Source organism: Topomyia yanbarensis, chromosome 3, assembly GCF_030247195.1.
Source record: "Topomyia yanbarensis strain Yona2022 chromosome 3, ASM3024719v1, whole genome shotgun sequence".
Taxonomy (NCBI): domain Eukaryota; kingdom Metazoa; phylum Arthropoda; class Insecta; order Diptera; family Culicidae; genus Topomyia; species Topomyia yanbarensis.
In genome coordinates, this window is record NC_080672.1 from 64,110,884 (window position 1) to 64,128,799 (window position 17,916).

A 17,916-nucleotide genomic window follows, 5' to 3' on the forward strand; every position below is an offset into this window, starting at 1 on the left:
AAGTGCAAAACAGTCATCAACTATTTGTGTTTTTGGAATAACCTCCAAAGCAAGAAAAAATTCCTTGTGTATCTCATCAATGTATGGCGATATTTATTTCGAACAATCACCTTAATAATTTCTAAAATTGGCTTTTGAACAAGAAGTACATGTCGAAGTCAAAGTGCCAAATAATTCCCTATGAAATACAAAGTTATATAATGAATGATAATATCATAATATGATTGTGTTCACAAATGTAATGGGGTAAAGTTTACGCTTTTTATGATTATTACACTTAATGAAAGCGTAATATTTAAGGCGTTAAATTCGGTTGAATAAACCTATCACAGTTGTAGGTTGATAGCTCAGCTTTGTCTCTTTGAATCATTCTAAGAAACCACAATGATAATGATTACAAGTAGTGCAGCGAAATACGAGTATATGTTGTAGAGTGATAGTGGAATCCAAGAACAGTCAAACATGAATAGAAATTTTGACGGGTTGGATGGGCTCATATTTTCAATTCATAAGAAGCGTCATAAACTCGAGTGTAATAACAATCGAGGCATGATGATACTCAATGCCGCCTATAAGGTACTCTCCCATGTTCTGTTTAGCGAACTGCGCCCGTTGGCTGAAACCTTCATCGGCGAATACCAAAGCGGATTTCAAGAAAGAAGATCAATGACGGCAAACGACGGACCAGATTGGTACGAGAATATCATTTGCGAACTGACCATCTTTTTGTGGATTTTAAAGCGACGTACGATTCAATGAAACAAAATGAACCGTGGGAGATAATGCTTGAACATCGCCTTTCACCAAACCGCTGATTCGTGAGACGATGGATAGAGCGTCTTTGAATAATTTAGATCGTCTAGCTTGTTGTTCAACACAGCGCTCGAAGGCTGCAAGAAAACGGAATAATTATTACAAGATCCAACATGCTTCTTCGCATCGCGGACTCCATCGACATCATTGGCGTTGGTCGCAGAGCAGTGGAAGAGCCATTTCTGCCTTTTAAAGGGACGGCTGCGAGAATCTAACTCATTATAGCAAAACAAAGTACATAATAGTTGGTAAAAAGCGAAACCGTACAAACAATGTTGTTTCCGAGGTGGAAATGGAAGTACGAAGTCATCGATAAATTCCTATCACCCTTATTTTTGTTTACGGCAAGTGCGTGAATCGTTCGAAAGCGATTCGAACAAATAGTAAGCCCATTTGATTTTCCTATCGTAAACGAGAATGCAAACCACTTTTGAACGAATCTCACCTTTGACGTAAACAAGAGTAAGGGAGTAAGTTACAAGTGATAACGATATTACTGGGAGTGGTAAAAAGACGTGTTACGGCTACGAATCGAACTTTCTATGGTTTGCGTAATAGCATAGCATAACATAGCATATGCGATTGTCCAAATCGTGGGTGGCTGTACAATGATCAGCTAATATTTAACAAGATATCCACCATAGCGTGTCGCAAGAAAAAAACATTTGGGATTAACGCTTTTACTTTATAGTGAAACAAGCATCACAGTGTACACCTGGCCACGTCCTTACAATCACCGAGGAAGGGAAGGAATGTTAGTTCAACATCTACTAGCGAAAGTGCAGGGAACCCATACTACTTTCATAGATGTTTTTGGAATAGAAGTTTGTGTTAGTAGGGCAGGTTAATTATGAGGAGCTCATTCAACAACATTTCGTAGGGAATACAGTGCAAAGTGAATGTAGCCTGCCTAGTGTATTGATATGTACGTTAGAACATACCCATAGAGAACTTACCAATTTTTCAGTTTTCTTTTCTTATCTCCTACTTACGGAAGGAATTCATTAAATTCGCCTAACCATATTTCCTATTTAGTGAAAAGACGTAGAGAAAAAAGAAAGCAATCGCGGCATCCTAATCGCCGTCGTTCCTCCGATGCATTATCCGGTAGTGGCTCTCGAAGTAAAATTTCTTGACACCATCCACTGCTTCAATTGAAGCTAGCAAGCATTCCGAAAACGGTGAAGCCATCGAACGAACCTTACACATTTACACGTATACCATACTATGAAGTCGACTCCGACATCAAATTACGTAAAGTTAACCCACTTTACAAAATGCACATGAAAGAAGCGTCGTGATTCACATAAATTTTGTTAAAAATCGGAACAATACGACGCACAGTGACGGGTCTTCAAACAAAAGTCGGACAAAACCTCAAATGTTACCTAATTTGGCTGAAAATCACAATTTAAGCTAATTTTGAGGTGCTGAGCTCATTTTTGATGTCAAAAGTTACTGTTCACCAATGTCAGCAATATCATAAAAAATGAAGAACACCCCGACCAGAAGGAAATAACACAATTATAACTCATGCTGATATTTTGTTACGAAAAATTTCCTATCAAAGTTTGTTATAAAGTAGAATCCGTTAGGTGTTAAAATAACAAAAATTCTAACAAAAAATTCTCTACTGATATCAAATTTATAACAAACGTTGATAGCAAAATAACACGATCATAACAACTTGAGATAGCTTAAATGACCCCAACATAGCTTGTATTACTTGTTGTATAATATCAACGATTTTAGCGTGCACGTCTAAAAATAGAATACGAGAAAAATAAAGCATACATTAGGGCGCTTTTTGCTTTGGAGCAAAAAGCTTCATGCAGCAAAAGCTTTTATAGCATTGCAAAATGATTGCATACCTGCTGGCTGATTGTTATTGTGAATATATTGACACGCAGATTATTATTTGTCGATATTGCCGCTTTGAACCTGGGTATTCTGAGTTTGATGGGGAAGTTTCCTGCATGAACCAACGACGTTGTTTTTGACTGATGTTTAATGTTAGCATAATATTCCACGCATCCGTCTAGGGCAAAACGATTATAAATGCAGAAGACGTTTCCAGAACGCACACATTGAACTTTGCCCAAGCCTACGTGCTGTTTGTTTTCCTGGTGTCATACGCTTTGTTTTTATTCAGTTTTACTCACTAATACAGCTGCCTATATGACGATAGACTGAATAGCTTTATAATATCTTTTCAGATTAGGAAAGAGGGGCTATTTTTAGATTCCAAATAGTGTGCTTTGGCGCTTCTCCTGTACGTTAATGTGTTTTACACGGTTTTTAAAAATATTGTTGATCCGACATGGTAACATTGAGCGGATATTTTACGTACATTATTTTACGGCGAATACGACAAATCTTATCCAGGATTCCTCGTAAATTCAAAGCCGCATATGAGTTTTGAGGTTTCATTATTTTGTCTCTTTTTGGCATTTTTGATGTGGGAAAGACTAAACAAACCAGTACAATTATCTCGCACCTAATAAATTGCTAGAAATGCAAAATCTTTCACATATATCTATCAACTGCGAATATAACAGATGTATGAGAAAATTCGAGAAATTGTTGATGTTTCTTTGATGGGACGGATTCTTGAATATTTCATGTTTTTTCTGTTGCACATTTTTTTTTCCAAATTTGATTAAATTTTAAGGAGGAAATTAACAATGTTTTTGAATTAAAGTTTTTAGATATTTCAAGGATTATCTAAAACGCATTCAAATCACTTGTCAGTTCAACCATTAAATATCAAATTTATCTTACGGGGCATGAAGAGTTATAATACTCAAGTAAACTCAAACATTTTTTATGCGGAGGATAAAATAAAAAAGTCGCGATAGTTTAAAAATTCAAAAAACGCACAACCTAGAAACCCACAAACTGGATAAGGTTTGAGTGTTCAAAAAAACCCGCATAAATTGGAGAAATCGCACTGAAAGTCTTATCAATATCCTCAAAATACGCTACGAAAATTTTGGAGATCAGAATAATATATATTTGGAGATCAGTATATATCAAATAGTTTTTGTGACCTGAAAATTCGTTTTCGCAATATGCAGTTTAGATTAGAGGAAAATTAATTATATACTCATTTGACTAAGCCATAAAAACTAAATGCTTTTTGATTTCAATTCGCGTTTCTTCATTTCATGTGGACTGTTTCATACTACCTCCTACTCGACGTAATGTGTCAGACGAGTGTCTCAGAAAATAGGCAAGTGTCATCTCTTAATCCAACTGCAACCAAGTAAGTTCATCAAACACCTCACTGACAAGTTCTCCGACCACTTGCATATAAAACATGTCTATACTCAAAACGCGGAATTTTGAAAATCCAAATAAAAAAATCAAAAACTTCGAAAATTCGCTTTAAAAAGTTGAATTTAGACGCATAAAAAGAGACTTCAGTGTATAAGCAAATAGACTGTCATTTGTGTAACCGTTAGCATTCAAAGATGATTGTGAAAGAATATATAACTTACTGTAACATCATCGTTGTATGCGTACATTAATATCATATTATTAATCCAATGATAGCACCAGAAGATATAATCGTGATATAAGTTTTCTTGCATTCCTGCTCGGTATATCATAAAGATAACACAGAGAGTAATAAATATCTACATGAGATATAAATTTGATAGCTTTCTGTTATGATGTTCTGATCGGGACTACTTTAAATCCATTGTATAACGTATTGGTTTACTGTAGATTGTCTAACTATTTTACACAAAACACCATGTGCCTCCATATCAGCAACAAAGCTTCAAAATCTCCTTAAATCTTTTTGCGCACCTAGGCGCAGAACGAGACCATTATATTCGAAAAGTAGAGGTTATTTACCATAGAATGTATGCTATGTGACCGTTCCGAAATGATTCCGAAATTTGTAGAATACATTAGTGAAAAAAGTATTTTTTATCTGACCACCTCAAACCTATTTAAACTAAAAAGTCATAGTTCCAAGCAAATTTACCAAATGTATTTCATTTCCTAACCAAGTTATTTCGTTCCTCTACACAATGAAACTAGTTGTGCTAAAATCGGACCAAAATCAAAAGACCAACATGCATTTGAAGTGAACAGAGCAATGGTGGTTTCGGAAATGAAAATCATTAAAAAGTCCGGACTTTGCTACGTTTAAACTCATGTTAAAAATCGTGTTCTTAGCCAGGGATCATAAAATTTTGAATATACATCATTCAATACATGAGAAATTCAGAAAAAATATAAAATATCAATATTTCAAAAATAAATTTTTGAGGTTTTGGCCAGCCTTCAGCCACTGTGCGACGTGGTGTTTGTTTATGTCAAGTGTATCACTCATTTTTACTGCAAGTGCAGAGCTTTCATTCCGCCTTGATAGAATGCGGGAAACACTTTCTGCTACTCGCCTGCAAATGGCGAACTAAGCACGATGTATGTGATATTTCATTGACGAATTGCGCATATGTCGAAAACTATAAACCAACTTTTCACGAGACACAATTTATCGAGTTTTGTCACCGCACAACCGAAAATCATCAAGGCACGCGTTAGTTAAGATTCGTGATTATCACACAGTCTGAGGGACAAGCAATATTCTGTCCAAAACACCGAATTTGCAATAAATATCAATTCAAAACTAAGAGCACAAAGAACAAACTGAGTTACAACAGTGTTGCCACTTCCTCTCCAACTTTCTATGGTTTGCGTAATCTGCTAAAATCCCCTAGCCTACAAACGCGCACAAATTTTGCTATACATAAATCACTAATACTCCCTGTTGCTCTTTGGGACCATGCAGTGCGGGTGTTTAAGGAAGCAGACTGTCGAGTACTCGTTGTGTTTGAAAAAAGGCTAGGAAAATACGTTGAACGAATTTCGCGGTGGAATCCTTTGAAGTAGAATACGTATAATATTGCAAATTATACATAAACAAAATGAAGCTGTATGGCATACGAAAGCAAAACGATACTGTTGACTAACAATGACTAATCCTGCACATTAAAAATTATTTTTATAGGGAATTAGCACATCGGCGAAATTCTATTTTCGGTGGCACTTTATTTACCTTGGTGGAATTGGTGTATTAACAGACAGATGAAATGACAAGCTATTCACACTGGTTAGGGACGATCCATAAATGACGTAGCATTTTTTGAGTGATTTTTAACACCCCCCTCCCCCATCGTAGCATTTCGTCACAAACCTCCAAATACCCTCCTGGTAATTACGTAGCTTGACGGTAATTCTGCCCCCCCCCCTTGTCCCCCTAAAATTAAAAAAAAACTATGTTAGTTATTCCCCTTCAAAAAAGCTACGTAGCATGACATGACCCCCCGGTCGTCACACATCATCACAAAATACAAAACTCCCCCCTCCCCCATAAAATGCCACGTCATTTATGGATGATCCCTTATCAACCGATCGGCCAGTGAAGTGTGCATTAGAGTGGTGCATTTTCACAGTTTCGGCGAAATAACAATGTTTTATTTCGATAAAAAATATATAGAAAACAAGAATGTTTTTCTTGTTGAGTTTGTAATAATCCGCTCAATTTTCAGTTTTTTTCTCCGGCAATTTTCAATTTTTTCTCCACATTTTCTTTAATTAAGCAGCCTTTATTTTGCATTTTTTTTTTGTATTTCACATCAGTATTCATCGATATGCATCATAAATGCTCGTATTGGGGGCTAGATTTTTTCAATGATGGATCTTTAATACACTCTAAAATAGTCATTTTCAACAAATCGTTTTTTTTTTCAATTTCATATTCTCGCTGTTGCATTTATAAACATAATTTAATGAAAAAGATGGGTGGGTAATGTCTAGGACATAACCGGAGTGTCGTGACTACTCGTTTGACTTGTAAGTCAAATCGAATGATTTGTTGTTGGCGTCTGCGTTGATAGGGGATGCGCTGGATTCTAGGCTCGTTGAGACATTCATTCATGAAATGAACAAATTTCATATTTTCTTGCTTTGAAATATCAATGTAAAAATCTCTCGAAACGACGATCGGAATCTTTTTCCTAGCGTACAGAAATGAACACGCTTAGCGAAAAACTATGAGCGGGTAATGTCCGGGATATAACCACGATGATCATATTCTTAAAATTCTGCTTGTATCTCTTTCAAATGGCTAAATTTTACGCATTAAGTTCGATTCACCGGGCTCAGCGAAATTTTCCTGGGGATCCCGTTCGTTAGTATATTCAGCAAAACAATTTTATTACCGAGTTCTCCGCATTGAATACAGGTCAATAATTTCATATAATGATTTCAACAAGCAGACAATGTACATATATAACAGGTGGGAGTGTTCTGAAGTGTTTTAGTGGAGGTAACAACATAAAATCGTGTATTGGACATTTTACAATGATTCTCCTTAACCCTGCAAAACCACGGGGTTGGCAGCAGAGGGTTAAGTTGTTTGGAAGAGATGACAGTTAATATATGATAACTAAAAATATAAAATTGTTCTATAAATTGCAAAGTTATTGCCGCGTTGACCTGAAAATTTGTCATTTCATTCATATAGGAACAATCATTGAAATTATGTCAATTTATGCTTTGCAAGATTTGAAATAACTTCGAAGTGTGGTCACGACACCCCTGTTATGTCATATACATTACCAACCCATCTTTTTCCATTTTTCATTCATCCTAATAAGGACGGTTTGTAGATAACTATGCTGATACAAGACGAGAATCTTTTGAAACAATTCAAACCTTGCCGACGATTGTTTTTACTGCGTACACACATATGATCATTCCCCTTTCGCAGCTCATGAGCACGCTTTGCATCAAGGCGTTCCTATTTATTGACTTTTCAATGTAGATGGAAGGCCATCCTTTTGGGCGATAAATGAAAATATTTTCATCATTCGTTTTGGTGTAGCTTTCGCTTAGTGGCAGAGTTGCCACATTCACTGATTTTCTTGGAAGGAATTGCAAAAACCTTCGGGTTTGTAGATTAGAAAAACATTTTCTTATGATTCACTGGTAAAAGTACAGAATTAACAAGCGCAAACTTAATACTAGTTAATAAATGAAACTTTCTAATTAAATTATTTTTCCATTTTGCATTCGTCCTAATAAGGACGGTTTGTAGATAACTATGTTGATACAAGACGAGAATCTTTTGAAACAATTCAAACCTTGCCGACGATTATTTTAGCTGCGTACATACATACGATCTTTCCCCTTTCGCAGCTCACACCGAATGAGCACGCTTTGCATCAAGGCGTTCCTATTTATTGACTTTCAATGCAGATGGAAGGCCATCCTTTTGTGCGATAAATGAAAATATTTTCATCATTCGTTTTGGTGTAGCTTTCGCTTAGTGGCAGAGTTGCCACATTCACTGATTTTCTTGGAAGGATTTGCAAAAACCTTCGAGTTTGTAGATTAATTTGAAAAATATTTTCTTATATAATTATTTTTAATTATACAAATTAATAAAAGGAACCTCCTAATAAAATTATTTTTCCATTATATATTCATCCTAAGGACGGTTAGTTGTATGCAAACCGTCCTTAGGATGACACAAATCCATCTACAATTAACTGCGCTAACGGAAAATAAGCACCACTAATTCTTTACAAGTATCTTGTTAGTCCTGAAAAGGCAACATTAGAGACGCGTGAGTTTACTTATCTTCTTCGGGCAGCTTTCTTGGCAGGTTTGGCGGCCTTCTTTGGCTTGTTCGCTGCAGCCTTCGATGTTTTGGTGGCATTTTTAGTGGTAGTTACTACCGCCTTTTCAGTGACTGCGTTTCTTAGCCTTTGGCTTTTTGGCCTTCTCACCGTCACCACCTCCACCAACGTTTTTCTTCTCTCCGGTGGTAGCCGATTTGATTGGTCGTCCGATGCAGATTTTCACGACCACGCACGTCTGTTATGCACTGTGTCTTACACACGTTTTGCTTTGAGAAAAGCTGCGACACCCCTATTTATAGGTTTTATCATTAATGTTAATTCTCATTTAAAGTAGTTTTTGAACTATTTAAACAAATTTTATATAGCAAACAACGTATCGGTAGCAAGCGTTGCACGTTTTCCTTCCGATTTATGAAACAAGATTGACAATCCGTTTAGTAGAAGAAAAGTTATTAAGGTTCAAAATGTACGTAACGCTTTCGCTAATATGCACTACTATCGCTTTCTCGCTCGTTCTCGTGGCGTGCATGAGCCTTTCCTTTCCGTCCGGCTTCTGATGGTATAACCAAAACTAATATGCCGGTTTTCCCCCACCAACTGGTCTCGTCAAGCACCCAATACGAATAATCATAGGAACAAACATGTAGTGGACCTATATATAAACTTTGCATTATCTATTCATTCATATAAACACTTTATTGACGGCTCTGTGCGGGATGGGCTGAAAATGTTCACTTTTCCGAGGTGTTTTCGAAAGATTTTTCAAAACACTATTTTTCCGTTGATAATGAATATCCTACATATTCCAAAATTTAATACAACATTGGTACAAATATTTTCGACAAAATGCCGAAGAAATTGATTAAATCCATTCAGTACAACAAAAGATATAAGAGTTCAAAATCTTACATCATTTTTCTTCCGAAATTTTGAAAAGGGGCCCCTATATTGAAAGGTAAATCGTTAGTCACGACAAAAGATGGGTGGGTAATGTCAGAGACATAACCGGAGTGAAGTAGAATACACTTAGGATTATTTATATGAATATATAGGTTATCAACGGGATTTTTCGGAAAAAGGAATGACTCCTAACTAATTTTTCATTAAAATAATGGTGGTCCTGAAAAGGACCGTTTTTGTTCGCTTTGGCGAATGATGCGCTGGATTCGATTCTCGTTGGATGCTGCTGACTTCTGCTCTCTATTTCCGGATTGAACTGTTGTCCATGGGTGCGATACTGACATGATTGGTGTAGCTGTAGCGTTATAAACCGTCTATGATTTCTTTCTGCATCGTATATTGAAAATGTTAAATTGCTGGAACAATTAAAGAAAGTATTGGCCTGTGATATGAAAAGTACGAAGTATATCTTCGGCTTTCTACATTGCAATTTTTGACAAACACTAGATCAATGCATGCATCTCCAAGTATAGTAGTTTGTGAAGGATCAGTAATAAGGCTTGAAGCTTGAGGCATTCATTTGTGAAATGAACAAATTTCATGTTTTCCTGCTTTGAAATGTCTAAAATCTCTCGAAACAACCATCGGGATATTTTTTCCGAGCGTAAGAAAATAAATTACGAGTAACGAAAAATTGCTTTTCTTTGAATATTGTATCTGGCGAAATGTGTATAGCAACCAGCAACGTTTTAATACCTTTTAGCATAACTTCTGTTGCACAAATATCACCGTTATTATCCACCAGAGATAAATTTGCGTCATGCTCTTCACTGATTTGTTCAATTTCATACACAATAGCCATATTAGATGCAGTGGTCCTTTGATAAATTGATTACTGCTTAAACTGGAATTTTTAAACAATATCCTCAACATGATGCCTCTGATTGTCATGTCAGTGGGTTTACGAGTTTAACGTATTTCGATCATTACCCCATTCCAATTGAAATGATTGACTGATTTTCAGGACGAGTAAATATCAACATGCTGCATTGTACAACATGTAATCCGCACCTCTGAGTTTCTATTTCTAGAACAATATATACCATAGGAAAGATTTCAATTTTTTTCTTTATCACAAATATGTGGTCGTCCTGAAAAGGTACAAGGGTTGGTTTAATGCTCGATTTAGGCCTTCTTTTCGGTGCCGCCAGATAGACGAGTATTCCCACTCCAACACATTCGGCGTAGTTTCCTATCTTCAGCAGAATATGAATTCGGCCCACAGGAAACTGAAGACCGGCACGATTCGAGTGGGACGCACTTTTTCGGAATTTGTTGACAGATATTTATATTTCATGCGAACACAAACAGAATTTTGATACGCCAACGAGAATTCGAAGCAGATAATTCCAACCCAATATGCTCACTAAAGAGAAACATCTTATGGAACAGAAAACGCAAACTAATTCCTCTAATAGATTTGTGGCCCTGAAAAGGGCCTTTTTGATATTGATCCAAAAGCAATTTAGCTTTTAATCTCCCAATCTGTACAAAGTGCGTCGTTTCAGCATATACATATGCCATCTTTTCTTTTTTTCTCATCACGAAGCCCACCTACAAAAGTTTTTTCAAGCCAAAAAAATAGGCGCTAGAGGGTTAAATTTTGTAATGCCGTATCAATAGCTTTATTTTATAAATCATAATCATGATAAAAATTATTCCCAATATAAGTTTTGTACCTTTCCCAATTCGCTTTGTGATATTTAAACACTGAGCTAATGGGATTGGAAACAGCTTCTTGGGGAAGTGAAAAAAATACTGGAAGGTGATCAGAATCAAAGTTAGCAAGTGGAATCAATTCGCTACAAATGTGACTTTGGTCTGTCAAACCCAAATCAACCCCATTCCTTACAGACGAATAATACGTAGGTCCATTCGGGAACAAAATTGAATAATAACCAGCAGATCAATCATTAAAAAGTAGTGTACCATTGGAATTGCTTTGAGCATTATTCCAGGATCGGTGTTTGGCGTTAAAATCACCGATTATAGAGGATTGCGATCGATTTCTTGTAAGTCTCCAAACTCTCGATCACCTTGGTGTCAAGAGATGGCAAGACGCGATGTTTGATTCTGCGATTAACCGCTATTGCGATTCCTCCGCCGAAACCAACAATTCGATAAATTCGATGAATAACAAAATTAAAGTTACTCTTCAATATGATATTTGGTTCAAAAAAATTTTTTTTGTGCTGTGCCCAAATCCCTGACATCTACAACACTGGGTCAGATTTTGAATTCTGCCCCCATTCTATAATATTGTGTTTAATATACCCACTTTGTTCAAATGTGGAACATAAACCGTGCTTTTTCTAACACTTTCAAATTCTTAACCTCATTACGGTTAAAATTAATTAAGTAAAGCTCTTGAATAATTCCAGAGCGTTGTGGTGCGTTGGAGCTGTTAGCTTTTCTCTTCATAAGAACAACTTGTTAAGGAGAAAAGTATTTTTTTCAATTCGTTAGATATTTAGTCCAACCTTTGACATTGCGGTAACCCTTTTCAGACAGCCTTGAATGGTCTATCTGTCTTGAAAGCATATGAATAAAATTTATATAACTTCACCGTAAGATGCAGAAGTCGTTTGTGGCCAATCAAGCCATCCGCTGTAAGTCGACATTCTCCTCTTCGGCCAATCTGAAAAGAGGCTTTCGCGTTTGGAATAAACATCGAAAACTCAGTTTATAGCAGAGTTAAAAATATTCAAATTCATTGAATGAAAATTGACCATATTCAGCCGCATTCATTTTCAATATTCAGTGACGCAGCTGAAAACGTCAAACGAACAAACCGCCCATTCATCCATGAAGATTTTCATTCGTGTCCGATTATTACACGAAGCGACCGTGCAGCAACGAATCAAACGCATCAAAGTAGGCCCTGACACAATGTAAGCGATGATGATTGTTGTTCCATATGCTTTACCGGCATTTGAAAACATATTCCTAGATAATTAGTGAAATGAATATATTGTATCAAGAGTGCTGATTCAAATGGTCATTAGTGACAAATGTAAACAAACTGAGTTATTTGCAGCACAGCATGTGAATACAACATAGCTAACGAATACCGAAAACCAGGATTCATTATACCCAGTATTTATCAAAATAATAAGCATTATATAAAAAGTCGCAAAGTTTTCATGATCATATTTTGAAATTTTGCACTTGAGACCTTTTAAAATGAAAGGACCTATGCGCGAAATATTTCAAAACCTGTGCAACTGTTCATAGGCGCCATGCAAAAACGACGCATGATTCATTTCATTCTATGTTTTTCCCACTGCACATAGGTACCTAGTAAAAACGTCCTAAGCATCAAAATAAAAGAAATTATTTTCTTCTGTTCATGCGACTTTTTTTCGAAGTTAAATTTAGAAAGTATAATCAATTAAATGATAATTAGAAAGCTTAGTTATTCTAAAGTAACATGCCATTCGTTGGTTTTAACCACTTCCAGCCAATGATTTGTTAATATAAACTAAAGTTTCCCGCAATTTTTTTCTGCAAGACTTCTGTTAAATCCAGTGCAACTATTTATCATAGTAATGAAGAACATTCGTATTCCGGTGCTCATTTTGTCGAAAACTTTGAAGAAATTCAATATTCGTCGCAAGAGCTACCTTTGCTGAAAAAAGCCGTATGTGCAGCGTCGTATGATTCTTGGGCCCGAAAAAAAGACCTATGTGTAAGGTCCTATAATTTTCAAAAGGACGCATCATTGTAAAGCGCTTAAAAACTACATTAGCACTAAACATTTCATGTTTTTAGTATTATTTACCTAAAGAGCATAGTCCTTAGACTATATTAGCATAATTGTTCCATCAAAATGCATATTTGTTCTCTAATAGGGATTTGTTTTAGGTCCATGAAACTTCAGCCTCGTTTTTCTCAGTTCGAGCTCAATGTCACTTAGGACCTTTTGAATAAGTACTCTTGGTATGATATTCAACTGAATGAATAACATGGATATTTGAATGAATATTTTTTCTATACACCGCAAGTCGCATCAGGTTTGTTTTCAGTCGTCAAAAGAGAGCTTCGATTATTTTTAACTCTGGTTCGTAGTTCAGTTCAGTAGGCTATGAAGCCGGAGTTCATCGCTGTTATCGGCGGAGGATATTGTTGTTGTTTCTTCTCATTGGCACTACGCACAATGCGAGGAAATTTACAAATTTCTTCTGCTTCACATTCGGATAAAACGTCGAATGAATTGCTGCAATCAATTAGATTTTCGGGTGGAGAAGTTACCCTTCTTAATGCTGAATTGTCCTTGAAAAACGTTTTAGTCTTCAAATAGACTGATTGAATAGAAAATGTAGATAGTGTTGAGAAAGACTGTTTCTCTTGAAAACCTCTACGTAAACCAGGAGCTATCAAGATTTGTGACAGGATCGAACGAACGGTTTGCTGTTTAAACCGGTAATACCAGTACTGAGGGGTAGAGTACTGAGACGAACTAGTACCGTACCATAATTTGACCGTCGTAAACTTTACTTCTGAAACGTTGGCGCCGGTGGTTGAGTGGTAAGCGTGACTGCCACTCATTCCACTTGGTATGGGTTCAATCCCAACCGAAGTTGTTGAGATTTTTCTGAGGTGAAAAAATCTGTGGTCACGTCTTCCTTCTGAAGAGAAAAGTAAAGCCGTTGGTCCCCGGTCCATGAGTTGATGGATCGATATCTAGTCCAGACAGTGGAGTCACCTCTCTGGTGTCGATAATGAAGACGTAGAATCCAACTTCTATACTTAGTAACAAATATTCTCTTCCATAATCTCATTCTTGGGGGATATTATTACCAGTATTAAGTTTCGTATAACATATTCCGTAGTTTTTACATTTAAAACATAGTGGAAATAGTGGGTCGAAAATATTAGTTTTTCCAAAACTTTGTCTATACCAGCAAACCAAATGTAAATGAAATTATAAGGTAAATTTGTATTCTCTTTAACTGACAATGAAACGTGTCATTTTATTCACATATTCTTCAATAATCCACATAAATTTATCAATCAACAATAGTATAAAAAGTATAATATAATTCATACCTGTATCTTATCGAAAAATACCGAATTAGAAAGAATAACCACAATCAAATGCCCCCTGCTTAACATGTCTCGGAAACCCTGGGAAGTGAATAAACCGCACGCTTAACAATTTTTTATATACTATTTACATGATCATACAGCGTCTGCCCCGATAAGATAAGGGCTCAGTTCTATTGGGGCTTTTATGGCCCTGACCCACGACAATTGCAAGTCTATGAACGTCGTTGCACACCTCAATCTTATCAGTACGGAATCGAGAAATTTCCTTTCTCTATATAGGTTAATGAATAGTTCGAAGATCTAAAAGTAACTGTGATGGAAAGCTTCTGTTTAAAGTGTTACAAACTACTTTGAATTTGATGCACACCTTTAAAGTGTTCAGACAGTTGAAATAATGTGGTATGAGTAAGCTTTGCTCATTTGAATCAAGCTTGCTAGTACAAGATAACATTGATTTCTTATTTAGCGACAATGGCCATTATCTCCAAGCTAGCTCATAGCTCTTATCAATGTGCCGATAAGCAATTAACCTCTTAGGTAAAACATAACAACCCAAAATCCCAATCAATCATTTACTGAACAAGTGAGATATAGTAGATTGAGCACCTGTGCACTTCTTAGTACTTGTGTATTTTTATTCTTTCGTGAAATCAGCAGTCTAAACACTCACCCATTGATCCCATCGACAGTGAGATGGACGACGATCCCGACGGCCCCTCGCCTGGTGACATCGCACGTAACCCTCCCACGCCATTCTCCATCGGCAATGAAGGCACGTGATCGAACGCTGTCGCCGAATTGTGATTAGTGTTTAGCGATGGTGAACGCGCAGCCAACCCAGCAGCGTCTAGTTGTATCTCTTCATCGCCACTGCATTCCGAATCCGAAGACGACAGAGGTCCATCGGTAGCTGCTGACATGAATGTATCTCCACATGACGGCGAACGGGACAGGTCAAGGCCACTGACTGGACTGAGGTTGCTATCGAAACGACTGTCGCTGATCCGGACCATATCTTCCGGATGCTGCTGGTCGTTAGTCAGTGTACTACACGAAATTGTCACCATAGCAACAGGAGATGATTCGACCATTACCGACATTATTTCGATTAGTTGATATTATTTCGTCACACGGTACAAGGAGATACACTTTTTTCAACCCCACAGACTATGATACACACAAGCATCAACACAGGAAGCGATCGATATTTTTCCGCACTTATTTTATCCCGTTCATGCCTTCAGCAGATTTTGTGGTTTCGTTCTACTTCGCTAGGCTCTACAGTGCACCACAGTAATTATTATTCAAGGCGCATTAAGGGCTTCCTGCAACTCACAATTCTACTGTGCTGTATAAACGAAGCTGCTTCCATCTCAAACCAATAACTTGTCAAGATTAAAGATTACTCTTTTCACTGATAGCCAATAAATGATAGCGTGGGTATCTAATCGTTGCATAAATTGCGATTGCGTTAGGAACAAAAGAAAAATTAAACAACTCAATGTTGGGCACAAAACTTCATCACATCACCTATAAGCAGATGTAACGATTCAAAACATTCTCACAAGATAACCGAACTAGATATCCTTTATAAATTAACAAAAATCTATCACAATACAGCCCAATCAAGAAAAAAAAACAATCGACAACACGATTATAAAGTAATACGCCTGAAGATGAAACACGCCTCACAACACGCGGTATACATACGCGAATGGTGCGATATCAGCAAGCACTCACGCTTTTTGTGATCGAGAAAATCAAATCGAAATCGAACTAAAGAGTGAGAGCGAGAGCAAGTGTGGGAGTTGAGAACCTTCACCCCTATCGCTCTGGCGCGATTTATAAGCAATCCGTGCATGATGTAAACAAACAAGGCAACTCAAGCTTCACTTTTGAAATAACCCTATGCGCAAAATATAGAAACGAAGAGTGACAGGGCTCCTTCTGATTGATTTTTGATCTCTTATAGTGTAATACTGGTTTAGCAATTTAACCGGATTCCATCGTATAAGTAACTATAGTTTAATACAGTAAGATTACGTTTTTGGCACACTTCGATTTTGACAAAAAATGGGTTCCGTTTTTGGCAACATTATTGTTGTTCATAATAAATCTTTAAAAAATGTGCCATAGATATTTTGTTTGTATCAATTGATATCCACATTTGACTTTATTTCCAAACATGGGAGTCATACGAACCCTCAAAAGCGCGAATCATTTTTTTTAAATTTTGTGAAAATTGTCTAATAGTTTCAATACATTTCTGTGATAGTCTTGAGATATTTCGCAACGTTATGCATTTAAGGGTTAACAATATTTTACACTATACGTGTTGTATTTAATGATAACAATAAGTATAGAAATGTATTATTTATGTAGAATATAATTGATAACAGTGTTACTAGTGTCTGACGGAATCAATTTTTATAGTAAGACCCAGAGTCTGTGCACTTTAAGAATCAAGTACAGAGGAATGCGCTACACTGCATGCTAAGACTAGTTCTGGAAAAAAATTTCAATAGAGCCTTAGTAACATTGCGAGCCTCTTTCTTTTTCGATTATTACGACGTCACTACTAAACTTGGCACTAAATTTTCAGTACATATCGAAAGCTGACCATAGCGCATCTCAAATCCGTATTTAGAAATACAAAACTGATGTCCTCCAAATAGTTCGTTTTAGCTTTATGATGTCTTTGGTAAATTTGTTAGTTTCTTTGGCGATATTTTCAAATGAATATTAGGGTGGTCCTCGTGGTTAGGTTGTTCAAAGTATCGACTGTTTAGATGTGTGAAGTTTACCCGTGCAATGCGCTACAGTATAATAACACAAATAAATTGAAGCAAGTTTTCAGAATAAACAAAGCTATCTATAATGGTTAATTTGTTTTTTTTAAGATTAAAGATTTGAAAAAGGATGGCTCTTGAAAAATCGGATTGCTTATATTATCTTTTGATGTGTTAATTTCTCGCAAATGCATTGTGCGAGAGATTTTTGGAACTTTCATTCCTTCTCATTTTTACCGTAGCACTGATGTTTCAATCCTTTTTGTTTGGACAGTTGCAAGTGATTTTTACAACATAAATGATTTTCTTCAAATCTAAATATCTTTAATCATTGCAATTCGATTTTCAATCTATCAATTCCATTTAAAAGATCAACGATTGGTTAGTTATGTAGAAATAATAAATTTATTTATTTTTTGAATGGCCTGTGTTTTTTTAAACAAAATTGTTCATTAATTTTCAGAAAGAAAATATTGCAGCCCCAGCCGGGAAATCAACACTACCATACATATATGATTAAAAATCTTTGAAATATTTTTGAAACTGTAAATTGAAAATCAAAACTTTAAGGTTCATTTCTGGCACGGTTCCAGTTTTGGCAACTGAAAAAAGTAAAATCGGAACGGATTCCTACTGTATTTGAA

The 17,916-nt window shown here is 36.3% G+C and overlaps 1 protein-coding gene across 2 annotated transcripts in view; it reads right to left on the reverse strand.

Moving 5' to 3' along the window:
* The window catches only part of LOC131688971 (sorting nexin-8-like), a 41,018-nt gene extending 24,806 nt beyond the window's left edge, over positions 1-16,212 (reverse strand). Inside the window, exon 1 of one of the 2 annotated variants that reach the window (XM_058973664.1) lies at positions 15,154-16,212. In XM_058973664.1, coding sequence (XP_058829647.1) covers positions 15,154-15,583 — 430 coding nt within the window. In that variant the 5' untranslated portion in view covers positions 15,584-16,212. The remainder of the gene's footprint in view (positions 1-15,153) is intronic. The other variant, XM_058973665.1, reaches the window with a different exon arrangement.
* Positions 16,213-17,916: the final 1,704 nt, after the last annotated feature.